Source organism: Ahaetulla prasina, chromosome 16 (genome assembly GCF_028640845.1).
Source record: "Ahaetulla prasina isolate Xishuangbanna chromosome 16, ASM2864084v1, whole genome shotgun sequence".
Taxonomy (NCBI): Eukaryota; Metazoa; Chordata; class Lepidosauria; order Squamata; family Colubridae; genus Ahaetulla; species Ahaetulla prasina.
The window spans coordinates 10,612,595-10,629,154 of NC_080554.1; the positions used below are offsets into that span (position 1 = coordinate 10,612,595).

At 48.0% G+C, this 16,560-nt stretch overlaps 1 protein-coding gene across 7 annotated transcripts in view; it reads right to left on the minus strand.

Moving 5' to 3' along the window:
• Positions 1-15,385, minus strand: part of SLC27A4 (solute carrier family 27 member 4) — a 31,363-nt gene extending 15,978 nt beyond the window's left edge. Inside the window, exons 1-6 of one of the 7 annotated variants that reach the window (XM_058159614.1) lie at positions 12,095-12,711; positions 10,416-10,613; positions 8,395-8,509; positions 7,910-8,076; positions 2,340-2,734; positions 532-690 (exon numbers count right to left, since the gene is read on the minus strand). In XM_058159614.1, coding sequence (XP_058015597.1) covers positions 532-690; positions 2,340-2,734; positions 7,910-8,070 — 715 coding nt within the window. In that variant the 5' untranslated portion in view covers positions 8,071-8,076; positions 8,395-8,509; positions 10,416-10,613; positions 12,095-12,711. Of the gene's footprint in view, positions 1-531; positions 691-2,339; positions 2,735-5,876; positions 5,972-7,909; positions 8,077-8,394; positions 8,510-10,415; positions 10,614-12,094; positions 12,714-15,296 lie in introns of those variants that run through there. The other 6 variants (XM_058159613.1, XM_058159612.1, XM_058159616.1 and 3 more) reach the window with 6 other exon arrangements.
• Positions 15,386-16,560: the final 1,175 nt, after the last annotated feature.

A 16,560-nucleotide genomic window follows, 5' to 3' on the forward strand; every position in this document is an offset into this window, starting at 1 on the left:
GGAGAACTTTGGGAGTTTGCAGAAAACATGGAGAACTTTGGGAGTTTGCAGAAAACATGGAGAACTTTGGGAGTTTAGAAAAAACATGGAGAACTTTGGGAGTTTAGAAAAAATATGGAGAACTTTGGGAGTTTAGAAAGAACATGGAGAACTTTGGGAGTCTAGAAAAAACATGGAGAACTTTGGGAGTCTAGAAAAAACATGGAGAACTTTGGGAGTTTAGAAAGAACATGGAGTACTTTGGGAGTTTAGAAAAAACATGGAGAAGTTTGGGAGTTTGCAGAAAACATGGAGAACTTTAGGAGTTTACAAAGAACATAGAGATCTTTACAACCTTGGCTAAAGGACATGGAGATTTTCAGAAATCTGTATTTTGTAGCCAGATCTATCTCCGGAGCGCCAAGTCTCCATCATCCCAGCCCCAGCCCGCCCCTTTCCTGGGAAGATTTTCTCTGCAGGTTGGGGAACAGAGCTACCTCTGGGAGGTGGGCACCGAGAGGGACCAGCTCTTTGTGGGTTTGGGGCGCGTACCTAGGAATCCCTTGTCCGGTGGATTGGGCGGCTGGCGCTGGGCTTTCTCAACCTGAGAGTCGAGATCTACCACCCCAGGCAGGGAGTTGGCGGCCTGCCGATCCCCGGAGCAGAAGAGACCGATGGACTTCTCCAGGGCGGGCTGGACTTCCTTCAAGGCTAAGAGAAGAGGAAAAAGAAGAGAGAATTGTGGTCAGTTTGTCTGGTTACATTTGGGAGCTGGGGAGGTTTCTTCTCCTAACGACAACCCTGTCAGGTAGGCTGGGAGAAAAAGAAGCAACTGGCCCCAAAGCATCCCCCAGGAGCTGAGCCATTGTGGATTGCAAACAACCGTTGCGCCTTAAAATCGGAAGTTTCTGTCTTGGCAGTCATCCTAGTTCAGAAAACAGACTCCAGATAAAACAAATCGGAGCTTAATGCTAATCACCATCATTGGGGCTCCTTCAGGAGGCCTGGGATTAAAAACAACCATGGCTGAGTCCTTGTAAAAGATAACAGAATAACAGAGTTGGAAGGGACCTTGTAGGTCATCTAGTCCAACCCCCCGCCCAAGCAGGAGACCCTACACCATTTCTGATAGCAGTCCAGTCTCTTCTTGAAAGCCTCCTGGGATGAAGCTCCCACAACTTCAGAAGGCAACTTCTGTTCCACTGATGGATTGTTCTCACTGTCAGGAAATTTCTCCTTACTTCTAGGTTGAATCAATCAATCAGAATAGAACTGGAAGGGACCTTGTAGGTCATCTAGTCCAACCCCCTGCCCAAGCAGGCGACCCTACACCATTTTTGACAGATGGCAGTCCAGTCTTTTCTTGAAAGCTTCCATTGATGAAGCTCCCACAACTTCTGAACGCAACTTTTGTTCCATGGGTTGATTGTTCTCACTGTCAGAAAGTTCCTCCTTATTTCTACATTGAATCTCTCCTTGTTCAGTTTCCATCCATTATTCCTTGTCTGGCCTTCAGGTGCTTTGGAAAATAGCTTGACCCTCTTCCTCCTCTCTGTGGCAGCCCCTCAAATATTGGAAGACTGCTATCCTGTCTCCCCTGGTCCTTCTCTTCACTAGACTAGCCAGGCCCAGTTCCTACAACCGTTCATTGTATGTTTTAGTCTCCAGTCCCTTCCTCATCCTGGTTGCTCTTCTCTGCACTCTTTCTAGAGTCTCAATTATAACGTGGTGACCAAAACTGTACGCAGTATTCTTAGTAAGTGGCCTTACTAAGGCTTTATAGAGTGGTATTAGTACTTCACATGATGTACTAATATATGGGCTAGTCGTTCCTGACTCTAGGGGGCGGTGCTCATCTCCATTTCAAAGCCGAGGAGCCGAAGACATCTCCATGGTCATGTGGCCGGCATGACTCAACGCCAAAGGCGCACGCTGTTCCCTTCCCACCAAAGGTGGTCCTTGTTTTTCTACTTGCATTTTTTTAACGTGCTTTCGAACTGCTAGGTTGGCAGGAGCTGGGACAAGTCCCGGGAGCTCACCCCGTTCCACGGCAGCACTAGGGATTCGAACCGCTGAACTGCCGACCTTTCGCTCGACAAGCTCAGCGTCTTAGCCACTGAGCCACCACGTTTTTTGGCGGCTGCTGCACACTCTTGGCTCATATCTAATCTAATCATATCTCTCAGTTACTATTAAGCCTGGTTTCTCCCAATCGATATGCGTATTTTTGGTTTTTCTCGCCCAAGTGTACGACTTTATTCTTCTCTACAAGAAAAGAGTCAACCATCTTTAGTTGACCATTCAGGACCAACCCAGCCTCTGATCTCCCTTCCTTTTTCCCCACCCTGCGGTCACCTCACCTTCCGCCAGCTCGCTTCCAAAGATGACTGCCTTGGCGTGGGAGATTCTGACGCAGTGGACCAAGGATTCCTGACGCACGTTGGAGTTGAGGAGAGCCACCTCCACCCCGATCTTGGCCAGCCCGAGCCAGAGGCCGACATACTGGTTGCAGGACTCCATGAAGAGGGCGACGGCATCCCCTGAGCGGAAGCCCTGCTCGTAGAAGAAGTTAGCCACCTGGTTGGAGTAGTCATCCAGCTGGCGAAAGGTCCACGTTTCTCCTGTGCTTTGGAAGACGAGAGCCACCTTCTCCGGGTGTCTCTGCACCGTCTGCTGGAATAACTTGGGGATGGTGGCCTGGCGTTTCACGTACCACCAGATCTTCAGGCGGGTTGACAGGACAGTTCGGGCGGTCCTACCAAGAAGAGGACAAAATGCAGAAGGGTCAAGTTAAATGCCTATGGAGATTCTCAGTCATTCAGGCCCTGTGTTGTGCCTCGCCCGCCCCCCTCTCCGCAGCCGGGCTCCTCCCATCTCCTGCTATTTCAGCCAGAGACTGATAATGAAGACGAATGGCCTGGCATGCCTCCAGCCCCCAGTCCTGGCACCATGCCCGGACAGACTGAGCAAATAAACCTCCCCCACACAGTGTGTGAGCATGATGAGCATGAAGCCAGTCACGAGCTAGAATTGCCGGCAGCTGGGCAGGCAGACGAAGGGTGGACAGATCCCCGCTTCCGGAGAATGGAGAGGCGACGTCAGCAAAAGGAAGGGAGGGGCAGGCCTCGATAAGTGCTGAGTCATGGAGCCACACCCCATGGCCTATATAAAGGATCTGCTTTTTGGCATTCCTTGAGTCAGGCAAAGTCTCATCTGGTTGCTGAAGTCACATCCTGGTCTCCTGCCTGCCCTGAGAACTCTGACAGGACTTTGGCAAAGCTGCAGAGGCTTCGTGGCCACGCTTGATACAGACTTTACAGGCCCGGCCGTCAGAGGAGGAGTGGGACACGACACCCTGGTTGTCCCAAAGGTGCTTTTTCAAGAGGCAGCTGGACTTGGTTTTCCCTGGAAGACGTTTCGCTTCTCATCCAAGAGGCTTCTTCAGTTCTTCAGAAGGCAACTGGACTTTGTTCCTCCTACAAAAAGTTTCGCTTCTCATCCAAGAAGCTTCTTCAGTTTTTCGGAAGGCAACTGGACTTGGTTTTTCCTGGAAGATGTTTCGCTTCTCATCCAAGAAGCTTCTTCAGTTTTTCGGAAGGCAACTGGACTTGGTTTTTCCTGGAAGACGTTTCTCTTCTCACCCAAGAAGCTTCTTCGGTTCATGAATAGAAAAAGCTACTTGGATGAGAGGCGAAACGTCTTCAAGGAAAAAAAACAAAGTCAGTCCAGTTGCCTTTTGAAAAAGGACCTTTGGGACAAGCGTCAAGGCAGACCCAATATGGAAACCAAAGACCTCCGTGCTAATACAACTTTTATTATACAATTACAGTTAAGAGAATCTTGTTGAGTCTGAAGACGCTATGCTTCCACCTCCCTTTATCTTCACAAAAATGTGGTAGGGTCGTGTCTGAGACCAGGGGTGGGATTCAGCCGGTTTGGACCAGTTCGGGCCAACCGGATGCTAATTTTACATCTGGTTTGCCGAACCGATAGTTGCAAGGACTGGCTGGCCCTTACTACCCACCCCTCCCTTCCCAGGAGTCTCCACACGGCCTACAGGGCCCGCGTGGAGGCTCTGGGACGGCGAAAAACGGGCCTGTTTCTGGCCTCCGGAGGGCCTCCAGAGCCCGGGGGAGGCTGTTTTCGCCTGCCCGGAAACTCGAGGAAAACCTCCAGAGCCTGGAGAGGGCGAAAACGCCTCCCCCCCTCCCCCGTGGTGCAGGAGGCTAAGTAGGCCACGCCCAAACTTCATTCCCGGAGGCTTGAGGAAATCTGGAGCCCAGAGAGGGCGAAAAACGGGCCTACTGGAATTATCAGAAGTCCAGAAACAGAGTCCCATTTCTGGTCTCTGGAGGGCCTGGGGAGACCATTTTCACCCTCAAGGAAAGCCTCCGGAGACTGGAGTGGGAGAAAACGGACCCCCCCGCCCCGTGGTGCAGGAGGCTGAGTAGGCCACGCCCACCATGGCCACGCCCACCCAGCAACCGGGCAGAGAACCGGTTGCTAAAATTGTTTTGAAGCCCAGCCCTGCGTGGAGATGCTTTCTCGGGTTACCACTTCTGGCCTGAACTCAAGATTTCTCTTCTTTCGTCTTGGCTGCGGCTCTTTGTGCAAGATGATTCCTTCTGCCCATCATGAGCGAAGGAAGGGATGTCGTCCAGTCTTTTTCAGGTGGGAGGCGGCAGGGAAGACAAATCTTTTCGGACTGTCCTCCGTAGTTGGCATTCCCCCCCCCCCCCGCAATATAAGGGAATCTCTGCAGGCTCAGGATTGGACGGTGGAGTCCTTGGTACTCTCTGAGCTGGGATATTTGTTTGCAAAGATTTCAGCTAGATAATTAGCAAGTAGATAACCGGGCCAACCTAAGAAGGAAACCAAAAGAATAGAACAAAACCTCCCTGACAACCAACACCCAAGATAAGCAGGGATGAACACCAGACAAACAATCAAGAAGAAAACAATTCCCTCATCAAAGAACTGCCAAGGAGAAAACCACACGGCCCCAAATACTGGCAGGGCAGGCTGCTTTATATAAAGCAGGGAGATAACTCCACACTCGCTAGTGCTGCTGGTGTTACCTAGTTGGGTCAGGAAACGTCTGAAAGAAAGCCAGCAAGCTCAGAGAGGACCAAGGACCCCACAGTCATCGTCCTCCTCCTCCTCTTCCCATCTAGTTGGGTCATGAAATGTTTGCAAGCTAAGACACCAACAAGGACCCAACTGTCATCGTCGTCGTCGTCCTCCTCCTCCCCCTCTTTCCCCCCCCAAATCTCATTCCCTTCTAGCACTGATGATGCTACTTAGTTGGGTCACGAAATGTCTGCAAGAAAATCACCAAGCTCAGAGGTCACCAAGCATCCCACAGTCATTCTCCTCCTCCTCTTCCTCCTCTTCCTCCTCCTCCTCCCCTTCCCCCCCAATCTCATTCCCTTCCAGCACTGATGATGCTACTTAGCTGGGTCACGAAACGTCTGCAAGAAAACCACCAAGCTCAGAGGTCACCAAGCATCCCACAAGTCGTATCTCGAAATGAAGGAAGGGTCAAGAACGTTCAACAGGAGCTGGGCCAGAAAGAGTCTCATTCTGGATTTTTCGCCTTAGCCAGGGGGTTAGTCTAGACAGCCTCAAAGGAGCCCCCCCCGCCAGCATTTAGAGTTCAGTGAATACAACCTTTTATCGTCAACTTTGGACAAGATTGTCCCCAGATGCTGGAAACTCTGCAGAGGAAATCACCCATGGTCAATCCCCCAAGCACGCACCTCCAAACCACAGCTTAGCAACTGTGCAGTGCACAAACACACACACACACACACAAAAAACCCCCACCTCCGGTTCCATGTCGAAAGCGGGTGGAACAGCTTCAACTGTCGGCTGCTGATGAATTTAAAATATCTTACTCAACGACTGCCCGGCCTACGCAGGTCGATTCTGGTCGTCGGCTTCCCCTGGCGTCCGTCCGACAGGAGTCAGCACGCCTTTGGCGGCGTCTGCCGGTTTCCCAGGTTCAAATCTCTGCAGCGTTGCAAATTCTCGGCTTTTAATCTTATGTGTTTTTTTTTTATTTGCCGGAAAAACTGGTCGGGCTAGAAGCTCAGGACTCCTTGGCATCGGCTTTTATGGGGGTTGCGATGGAAATCTGGCACGTCTAGAAGAAAAATGGCTGGGGGAAGGGGGGCTTTAATGGCCAGAGGTGGGGGCAGGTGGGCAGCGTGGCACAAAAATGTCAGCATGACACAAAACGGGTCTTCCGGGAAGATTTGGTAGCTGTTTCGAGAACGAATCACGAGCCACGTTTTTTTTTTTTTTAAAAAAAGTTAGCCGAAAGAGATAAAGCTGTCTGCTCTTTCAATGCGTCTGTCCCCCATTCAGTTTACCTGGCGTGTCAGGCAGAAGAAAGGGTTTTTGTTCATGGCTGCGAGCCTGCGGAACTCCCTGCCTCTGGAAATCAAGTCGGCCACCTTTTCTGACCTGTTTTGCCAACCGATTAACAGGCATTCCTTAACTGAGAAGGCGTTCGAAAGGGCAGGCAGCCCACGCTGGGCTGATGTAATCTGCCAGCGTTTCCTGAATTTGCCTTCTGTTTTTCCTTTTCAGGCCTTTTCAACTTTGCGTATATATATATATATATATTTTGTTCTCTCCCAAATCCAAGAGAGTCGTTTTGCAGAGGGAGAGTTAATAAATAAACACAATAACCCCTGAAAAGCAGGACACCGGGCCGACATTTCACCCTCCTTTTCTCCTCTTTGCTCTTATCCAGCACCCGGTTGGAAAAAAAACAAAAATAAAATGAGAAATGCGACCAAACAAGGGAAAGGAATTCCCTCAACCTTAGCAGCTTGGTTTGTTTTTCAAAGTTAAATCAAGATTATTGTTATTTTCCTCCTCTGTGCCTATTTTCTAACCGCTAATAATACCCAGGAGTCATTTTTCCTTTAACCTGGTTCTCGATCAAGCTCATTTTATGGCGCGGAAAAGGACGCCGGCAAAGGTTTTGGCTTACAGATAGTCCTTGGACTTATCACAGTTCATTTAATGACCATTTCAAAGTTACGACGGCACCCCCAAAAAATGACTTAGGACCGTTTTTCACACTTATGGCCGCTGCAGCATCCCCAGGGTCACACGATAGAATTCCTGAAGTTTGGCAAACACTGGCTCGTATTTTTTTTTATTTATTTACATTTATATCCCACCCTTCTCCGAAGACTCAGGGCGGCTTACAGTGTATAAGGCAATAGTCTCATTCTATTTGTATATTTACAAAGTCAACTTATTGCCCCCCCAACAATCTGGGTCCTCATTTTACCTACCTTATAAAGGATGGAAGGCTGAGTCAACCTTGGGCCTGGTGGGAATCGAGCCTGCAGTAATTGCAGGCTGCTGTATTTTAATAACAGGCTATCTTACAGCCTGAGCCACACCGCAGCCCTGTATTTATGACGGTCGCAGTGTCCAGGGATTATGTGATTCCCCTTTGCGACCGTCCAACAAGCCAAGTCAAGGGAGAAAGCCAGATTCACTTAACGACCCTGGGACTAGCTGAATAACCGCAGGGATTCACTTAACAATGGTGGCAAGGAAGGTCATAGAGCGAAACAAAGCTCACTTTTAACTGCCTCCCTTAGCAACAGAAATTGTGGTTATAAGTCAGGGACTACCTGTATCCGGTGGTGGGATTCAGACGGTTTGGGAAAACTGGTAGTTAAATTGCTGGCTGGCCCCTCTCCTCCCCGCTCCTTCTAGGAGTTCCCACGCACCGCCTTTTGGCTCCCAGGTAAGTGCCGGGAGTCCTACTAGGCCCAAAATGGGGCTCAGGGAGTGCTGGTGCCTCCCTGCAGCCCATTTTTGCCTCCCAGCCAGCCCAGGCGGCTGCAGGGAGGCCTTCTAGTATCCAAAGGGAAAGGAAGGAAGAAACAGCGTGACTTACATAAGATCTCGTTTGATGGTCTTGGCGAAAATGCGGAAGAACTTCCATCCACCGGAGCCCAAATAGAATATGAAAAGGGCAGGCAGAACTTGAACCAAGGGCAGGCCAAAAAACAGCCAGAAAATGACGGAGAATGAAAGGAGGCTCAGCCAACGCATCATATTGGCCTGAAAGAAAAAAAAAACACAACAGGAATAAAAATATTCCCATTTTAAGTCGCCGGAGGTTTTCAAGAAGAAACTGGACAGCTGTTTATCCAGAACGGTTTGGGGGGGTCTCCTGCTTGAGCAGGGGGTTCGACTAGAAGACCTCTGAGGTCCCTTTCCAACCCTGTGATTCTATATTCTAAATATGGGCACCGCAACGATGCAGATAGAAATAAAACCAGCGCAAATATTTCTTTAAGCTGGATGAATTCATCTCTCTTTGCTACATTTGTTCCTTTGGAAAAAGAAAACAAACATATTTAATTGGATGCAACGTACTGTGAGAAATGCAGGCTCCCGATCTTAGTTAATCCTCCGATTAGTAAATTTTTTCCTTCGCTTCTTTCTTCCCTTCGCTTTCCCCAACTAGAGAGAACGCTCTTAGGATCATCACCTGATTTAAAAAAAGAGTTTAGAAAGTCCAAAGTTTTAGGCCAAAAGTCCAAAGGCATTCCAGGACACGACAGCTGCTATTACAATAATCACAATCTTTTAATTATGACTTTGGTCTTCTTTGATGAGGGGAGATTCTAGGCGAGATAAGGTCCCTCTTGAGTTTTTCCTTGATTGCTCATCTCTGAAATAGTCACATTTATCTCCAATCTTTATGCTGGTTATGACTGTAATAAAGATTGATTCGAATCGATCTTTCCAACTTTAGGAGCGTCAGAAAATAATACCGGTAAAAACCTTTGCTCCCAAGCTGGGCTCACTTCGATTTTCGATACTCACATGTCTATTATTTACTTAGTCGAGGCCGAAAGAATCTTATTTTAAATAAAGCAGACCCAGCATATAATTCTACCTTTCCTAGCTGAATATCAACACCAAATCCAGCAAGTCAAATGTCAAAAGTGATGTAAAAAAAGATGTGGAGACTCTAGAAAGAGTGCAGAGAAGAGCAACAAAGAGGATTAGGGGACTGGAGGATAAAACATAGGAAGAACGGTTGCAGGAACTGGGCATGTCTAGTTTAATGAAAAGAAGGACTAGGGGAGACAGGATAGCAGCCTTCCAATATCTCAGGGACTGCCCCAAAGAAGAGGGGGTCAAGCTATTCTCCAAAGAAGCAATGGGTGGAAACTAATCAAGGATAAACAACTTAGAACTAAGGAGAAATTTCCTGACAGTGAGAACAATTAATCAGTGGAACAACTTGCCTCCAGAAGTTGTGAATGCTCCAACACTGAAAGTTTTTAAGAAGATGTTGGCTAACCATTTGTCTGAAGTGGTGTAGGGTTTCCTGCCTAAGCAGGGGGTTGGACTAGATGACTTCCAAGGTCTTTTCCGACGCTGTTATTCTAAAAGACTTTCTAAAGCCGGAAGTTATTGAGACTTTAGACCAGCTAGCAAATTTTAAAATGTCGCAGACAGAAGAAACTCGCTATCCAATGAAACACTTTAACTAAAGCTATTACGTTCATTAAGTTAAATTAATAAGTATTCATTTAAGCATATTCATAATAAAAAACATTTCACTGCATTTATTGGCAGTTCATTTCACTGTAAAGCAAACCGAAGGCTTTCCACCACCCGTCCTGAAGAAATAGCACTGTGGGAATCCAACTTTCTCTCCCTAAAGTGGAAATTTTCAAATAATGAGTCTTCAGGTGGTTTGCGAAAAGAGCACGTAGGTGAGGAGATTTAATTCCAAAAGGTAAAAAATAGAGCAGAGTAGAGTAGAATAGAATAAAGAATGAAATAATGAGTAGAATAGAGTAGAGTAGAGTAAAGTAGAATAAAGTAGAATAAAGAATGAAATAAAAGATAGGATAGGATAGGATAGGGAATGAAATAATGAGAATAGAATAGAATAGAATAGAGAATGAAATAATAAGCAGAGTAGAATAGAATAGAATAAAGGATGAAATAAAGGATAGGATAGGATAGGAATAGAATAGAATAGAATAGAATAGAATAGAATAGAATAGAATAGAATAGAATAGAATAGAATAGAATAAGGACTAGGCTGGACTGGACTGGAAGAGAAGAGAAGAGAAGAGAAGAGAAGAGAAATCAAAATAAAATAGAATAGAATAGAATAAAACTTTATTGACACTTTAAATGTATACTAATGTATACATTCAAATGAAATTGTGTTGCATTCGGCTCTCAAAAGATAACCATTATGCACACAGACACACACATGCAGGAAAAGTGCAGAGTTTAACCCGAAGCTGGGGGAAAAAAATTACACCTTGTCCAGGCTTATAACTCACATGCCTTACAGGGAAGTCAAAAAGTTCCCTACAGGATGAAAACGTTTTTAAGAAAAGCAAAGGCAACAAATTATGCCTCACGGCTGTTTAAGATGCCGCTGGAAAAATCATATTCGTAGCCGTTTGCCTTGAAGTCCCTCTTTTTTTTTTTTTTTTGGCTAAAGCCACCCGAAGCTTTGCAAAACAGCTTGCCAGATCTGCTGGAAAGATCCATTTATGTTTTGGGATGCCTTCCTCGCCTCTTGCAACCCATGCGCAGAAGCACGTCTGAACGTCCCCCTGGCAAAGATAGGAAGAAACCAGCTGAAATTGTGAGCCGCCCACCCTAAAAAAAACACACACTCACAAAATGAATGAAAAGATTTTGCCCGGGGGCATCTTGGGGCGAAGGGGAGAAGGATTTGCAAACCTTTGATTTGATTTGATTTGAGTCTGCTGGACTCAAGAGAGAAGAGAGATTTCTCCTATCGTACAAGATCTTTTGATCGCCTTGGCTTCACATCTCGACCACAAAAGTTTCCAGGCTAATCAATGTTCACCGATAAATAAAGAAATAAAGGCTCTTTGTCCCAGGACCTTCTAAAACAGGGGTCTCCAACCTTGGTCCCTGTAAGCAGTGGTGGGATTCAAGTAATTTAACAACCGGTTCTCTGCCCTAATGATTTCTTCCAATAGCCAGTTTGCCAAACTGCTCAGAAAGTTAACAACCGGTTCTCCCGAAGTGGTGCGAACTGGCTGAATCCCACCACTGCCTGTAAGACTTGTGGACTTCAACTCCCAGAGTTCCTCAGCCAGCTTTGCTGGCTGAGGAACTCTGGGAGTTGAAGTCCACGAGTCTTAAAGGGACCAAGATTGGAGACCCCTGTTCTAAAACCAATGTTTGAAGAAATGTCTCCATCTGGGAAAAATGTGCCAATCCAGACTTGAGGTTCTATGGAGGTGCTCAGTCCTCCGGGTCATGGTTAGTCCAAAGTTGCTTTTTCGCCCTCCCCTCCCCCAAAAGACCACTGGCCTTTGTTTTTCCTTGAAGACGTTTCGCTTCTTCTCATCCAAGAAGCTTCTTCAAGTTCTGACTGAAGAAGCTTCTTGGATGAGAAGAAACTTCTTCAGTTCTTCAGAAGGTAACCGGACTTTGTTTTTCCTTGAAGACATTTCACTTCTCAACCAAGAAGCTTCTTCAGTTCTTCAGAAGGCAACTGGACTTTGTTCTCCCTTTGTTTCGCTTCTCCTCAAAGAAGCTTCTTCAGTTCTGACCGAAGAAGCCTCTTGGATTGGAACTGAAGAAGCTTTTTGGATGAAAAGCGAAATGTCTTCAAGGAAAAACCAAAGCCCAGTTGCCTTCTGAAGAACTGAAGAAGCTTCTTGGAGGAGAAGCAAAACGTCTTCAAGGAAAAACCAAAGCCCAGTTGCCTTCTGAAGAACTGAAGAAGCTTCTTGGAGGAGAAGCAAAACGTCTTCAAGGAAAAACCAAAGTCTAGTTGCCTCCTGAAGAACTGAAGACGCTTCTTGGAGGAGAACCGGAACGCCTTCCAGGAAAAACCAGAGCCCAGTTGCCTTTTGAAAAAGCACCTTTGGGAGAACCCAAACTTGGAGGATGGCAGTTAGAAATCATTCCCTCCCCTCTCCCTGAAAGAGGAACTCAAGATGGCTTTTTTTCTCATCCCAGACCTTCGTTTTTCCTCTAATTAATCTACCCTCCCGTCTCTACGGTTTCCGCCATCTCTAGTGAGTTTTGAACACTCTCTCCCTGTCTTTCTTACCTCCTTGCCTGGGAGCTGGTGGTCTTAGCTTTGCTGGGCCTTCCAGAACTTCCTTCTTGGAGGCCACCTTAGGACCTACTCCGTAGCCACGTCCTCATCTCCGCTGCTACCTTCCTGAATATGCTCAAGGACCGCGAGCAGTTCCTTCCTTCCTTTCCATATGCTAACCAGGCGTCTTCATTTCCAGCTGAAGCATCCTTTTTAATTTTACTTTTTCCAGGATTGCTTTTGACAACGGGGCCCTGCCCCAGATTAGATGCTCAGCCTTCCCAAATCACCGCCTTCGTTGCCGTTTCGCTCTTGGGCAATCTTACCGCCCTGCGGGCCCTTCCATAAAACTCCCTACTTGGCTAAGCAGAAAATTATGCCCTTTGCACGGCTTGCCAAGTCCTCACTGCTACTGACTTTGATAGCACAATAACTGGATTTTCTGCCTGTTCATTGCGAGGAAGGCCGGTTTCCCCTTTTTAAAATGCTTCATCGATGCATTTTTTTTTTTTAATGGCAAGCGGCACAATTGCATTTCCCTTCCTTCTCTCAGCCCATCTTCCGGATCACCGTTTTACTATTAGCTGCATTCACACAATCTTCTAACCCTTTTAGCCGAGCTAAAGTTTTCTGAATTCACTCAATTGCTCATTTCCCCCCATATTATTAATTAATTAATAATAATAATTATTATTTGCATTTATATCCCGCCCTTCTCCGAAGACTCAGGGCGGCTTACACTATGTCAAGCAATAGTCTTCGTCCATTTGTATATTATATACAAAGTCAACTTTTATTGCCCCCAACGATCTGGGTCCTCATTTTACCTACCTTATAAAGGATGGAAGGCTGAGTCAACCTTGGGCCTGGTGGGGCTTGAACCTGCAGTAATTGCAAGCAGCTGCTGTTAATAACAGACTGTCTTACCAGTCTGAGCCACAGAGGCCCTATATACAACGAGACCTTAAATTCATCACACAGACAAGGGTTAACGCCAAAATTTTTGAAACCCACCAGGCAGAGTCAAGTTTGATCCCGATTTCGGGTTACCCCAAAACCTTTCAAACCCACCAGGCAGAGTCAAAGTTTGATCCCGATTTCGGGTTACCCCAAAACTTTTCAAACCCACCAGGCAGAGTCAAAGTTTGATCCCGATTTTGGGTTACCCCAAAACTTTTCAAACCCACCAGGCAGAGTCAAAGTTTGATCCCAATTTCGGGTTATCCCAAAACTTTTCAAACCCACCAGGCAGAGTCAAAGTTTGATCCCGATTTCGGGTTACCCCAAAACTTTTCAAACCCACCAGGCAGAGTCAAAGTTTGATCCCGATTTCGGGTTACCCCAAAACTTTTCAAACCCACCAGGCAGAGTCAAAGTTTGATCCCGATTTCGGGTTACCCCAAAACTTTTCAAACCCACCAGGCAGAGTCAAAGTTTGATCCCAATTTCGGGTTACCCCAAAACTTTTCAAACCCACCAGGCAGAGTCAAAGTTTGATCCCGATTTCGGGTTACCCCGAAAACTTTTGATATCCATCAAGCAGAGTCAAAGTCTGATCCCGATTCAAACTGGATCCATAAGTTTTTAGCCTTGCCTGACCTCAAAAATAATGTTGGCTTATCCATGGATCCACCAAGGAAAATCTTCAGGAATTTGAAGAGGGTTTTTTTTTTTACTTATGACCATTTTACCTTCGCGGAATAAGGAAGAAAAAAACCCCAACCCAACCACACTCTCTCTGACCTTGCAAAAGCGGAAGCAAAATTCCAGCTTCCAACAGGGCCGAAATCAGAAGCAGGAGAGACGGAATGGGATCCGAAAACTTGTAAAATGTGATTTGAAATATTGAAGTGGGTTGGCTAAGACCTTCCCACTCCTTGCCCTGTGCTAATTTTTTTTTTTAAAGAAATCATTGTTGAGGGGGGTGAGGAAGGAGGGAAAAGTCCATTTTTAGTCGCCGAAGGTTTTCAGGAAGAAACTGGACAGCCGGTTTGGGTGCAGGAGGGTCTCCTGCTTGAGCAGGGGGTTGGAGTAGATGACCTCTGAGGCCTCCTTTGCAACCCTGTTATTCTAATATTCCGAGTAAGGCACCGAAGCGATGCGGGTAGAATAAATCCAGCGCCACTGTTTTATAACCGTAAAACATTCATAACCGACCTCTCTTCCCTAACTAGGAGGCTGATCTCCCAGCAGACTGGCTGGAAGGCGATGGGCTTTGTAGTCCAGGCTGCTCTGAAGGACTGCGGAGTGAAAGCTGGCAAGGCAGGGGGTGGGGGGTGGGGTGGGGAAGAAGGGGCTCTATTTTGCAACCTCACCCCGCATTTTCTACCGCAGGGGCGGAGAAGAGCCTGCTAGCCTTGTCCAGCCGTCTGATTTTGATGCTCTCGGGGGGCTTAAAGATGATTTAAAGCCATGGGGAGGGGAGGGGGAGCCACCCACCCGCCGTTCCTCATCCTATTCCTCCCTTTCTCTCCTTCCCTTTTGTGGACTTGTTGGCAAAGGCTCAACACATGGTGCTTCGGCGGGGCGTTCTTGTCAACACACACCAGCAGCAGACCCGCAAACACACTCTTTCCCTACGGCAATTGCCATGCAAACAGGCCAGCGTGGGGGCACCAGCTCCCATACACCCGTTAAGAGGGCCGGAAGAAGACCCCCCCCCATAGTCATCCCAATTTGAGGGAGGGGGTGTTTACTTCTGAGTAAAGTAGAGCAAGGATTTTGCTGCAATGCTTGGAAAGGGGGGGTGGTTTGCATTCTTCACTTGCCCCCCCCCCCGCCTCCCTTTGCTGGGCCTGGAAGAACTCCCATGTTGGGGCGGGCGGGGGGGGGGGGCTGATGGGGAATATAGTCCCCCTCCCCAACCCAGGAAGGAGAGTCTCGTTTCTTTTGGGGTGAAGAACCAGGCTGGAAGGGCAGCGGCGGGGGGGGGGGAACCCCTGGATTATCCCCCTCCCCTGCATCCTCAATTCCAAAGACCCCCTTCTCTCCCCCCTCCCCATCCATCCTGGCTCCTATTTCCAGACGGTGCATTTAATTGGAGGAGGGGGGCAGCAAAAGATAGGAGAGGAGGGGGGGGAGGAACCTCTCCCTGGGATGGAATGGGTGGGGGGTCTTGGAGGGGGGGAGAGCACCCCCCCCGTTTTTGTTCCCCATGATCATATACCCCTTCATCAGGGACCCCCCCCTTCCCTCCCCGTGCCCTGCCACCCACCTGCAGCCAGGCTTGGGCGTTCCCCGCATCCCTTTGGAAGCGAAGGGGCTGCTCGCCCCCCCCCCGCCCCTGCGTGGCAAGGCAGCCCCAAGCGCAGGATCGGGCGCTTCTTCCTCCTCCTCCTCCTCCAGCAGCTGCTGTCCAAGCCCAAATCTGCTGAGCCACCGGCGTTTCCTTCCCGTCCCGGCTCGCACCTGCCTGGCCCAGCCTTCCCCATGCGAAGGGCAGCAGCGGCAGCGGCGGGAGGAGGAGGCGGAGGAGGCGGCGTAATTCCGAAGCAGCCTCCGAAGGGATGCTGGAAAAAAAAAGCCGCTCCGGTCTCTGGGCGCTGGCGGAGCCCCGAGGACCCGCCAGGGGGCGCTCTCGGCAACCCCTCCCCCTCGCCTTCTCCCGCAAGGCACGGCGGGAAGTGTAGTTTCTCCCGCGTTCCCAGCCACGGGACTCTGGGGGCAAAGGGGAGGGATGGGGGGGTTCCGTTTCTTCTCCCTCTCTTTCCCTCCCTCCCTCCCTCTTTCTTCTATCTTTCTTTCTCTTTTTCTCTCTCTCTTTCTTTTCTCCCCCTCCTTCCTTTTTTTCTTCCTTCCTTCCTTCCTTCCTTTCTCTCTCCCTCTTTCTTCTATCTCTCTTCCCCTCTGTCTTTCTCCCTCTCTCTTTCCATGCTCTTTTTCCTTGCTCTCTCCCTCCCTCCTCCCTCTTTCTTCTATCTTTCTTTCTCTTTTTCCTCTCTCTCCCTCTCCTTTCTTTCTCTCTTTTTCCTCTCTCTCTCCCTCTCTCCTTTCTTTCTTTCTTTCTTTCTTCTCTCTCTCTCTCTTTCCTCTCTCTCCCCCTCTCCTCTTTCTTTCTTTCTTTCTTTTTCTTTCTCTTTCTTTCGTTGCTCTCTTTCCTCTCTCCTTTCTTTCTCTCTCCCTCCTCCCTCTTTCTTCTCTCTCTCTCTCTCTCTATTTTTCCTCTCTCTCCCTCCCCTTTCTTTTTCTTTCTTTCTTTCTTTCTTTCTTTCTTTCTTTCTTTCTTTCTTTCTTTCTTTCTTTCTTTCTTTCTCTCTCTCTCTCTCTCTCCCCCTCTCCTCTTTTTCTTTCTTTCGCTTTCTTTCGTTCTTTTTTTCTGTCTCTCTCCCCCCCCACCATTTTCCTTCCTTTCTTTCGTTCTTTCGTTCTTTCTTTCTCTCTCTCTTCTTCTCTCCTCCCCTCTCTCTCTTCCTCTCTCTCTCTTTCTCTGCAAATTGTTCCGGAGTTCTAGAACGGCGCTGTCGAATTGCATGGGTGGG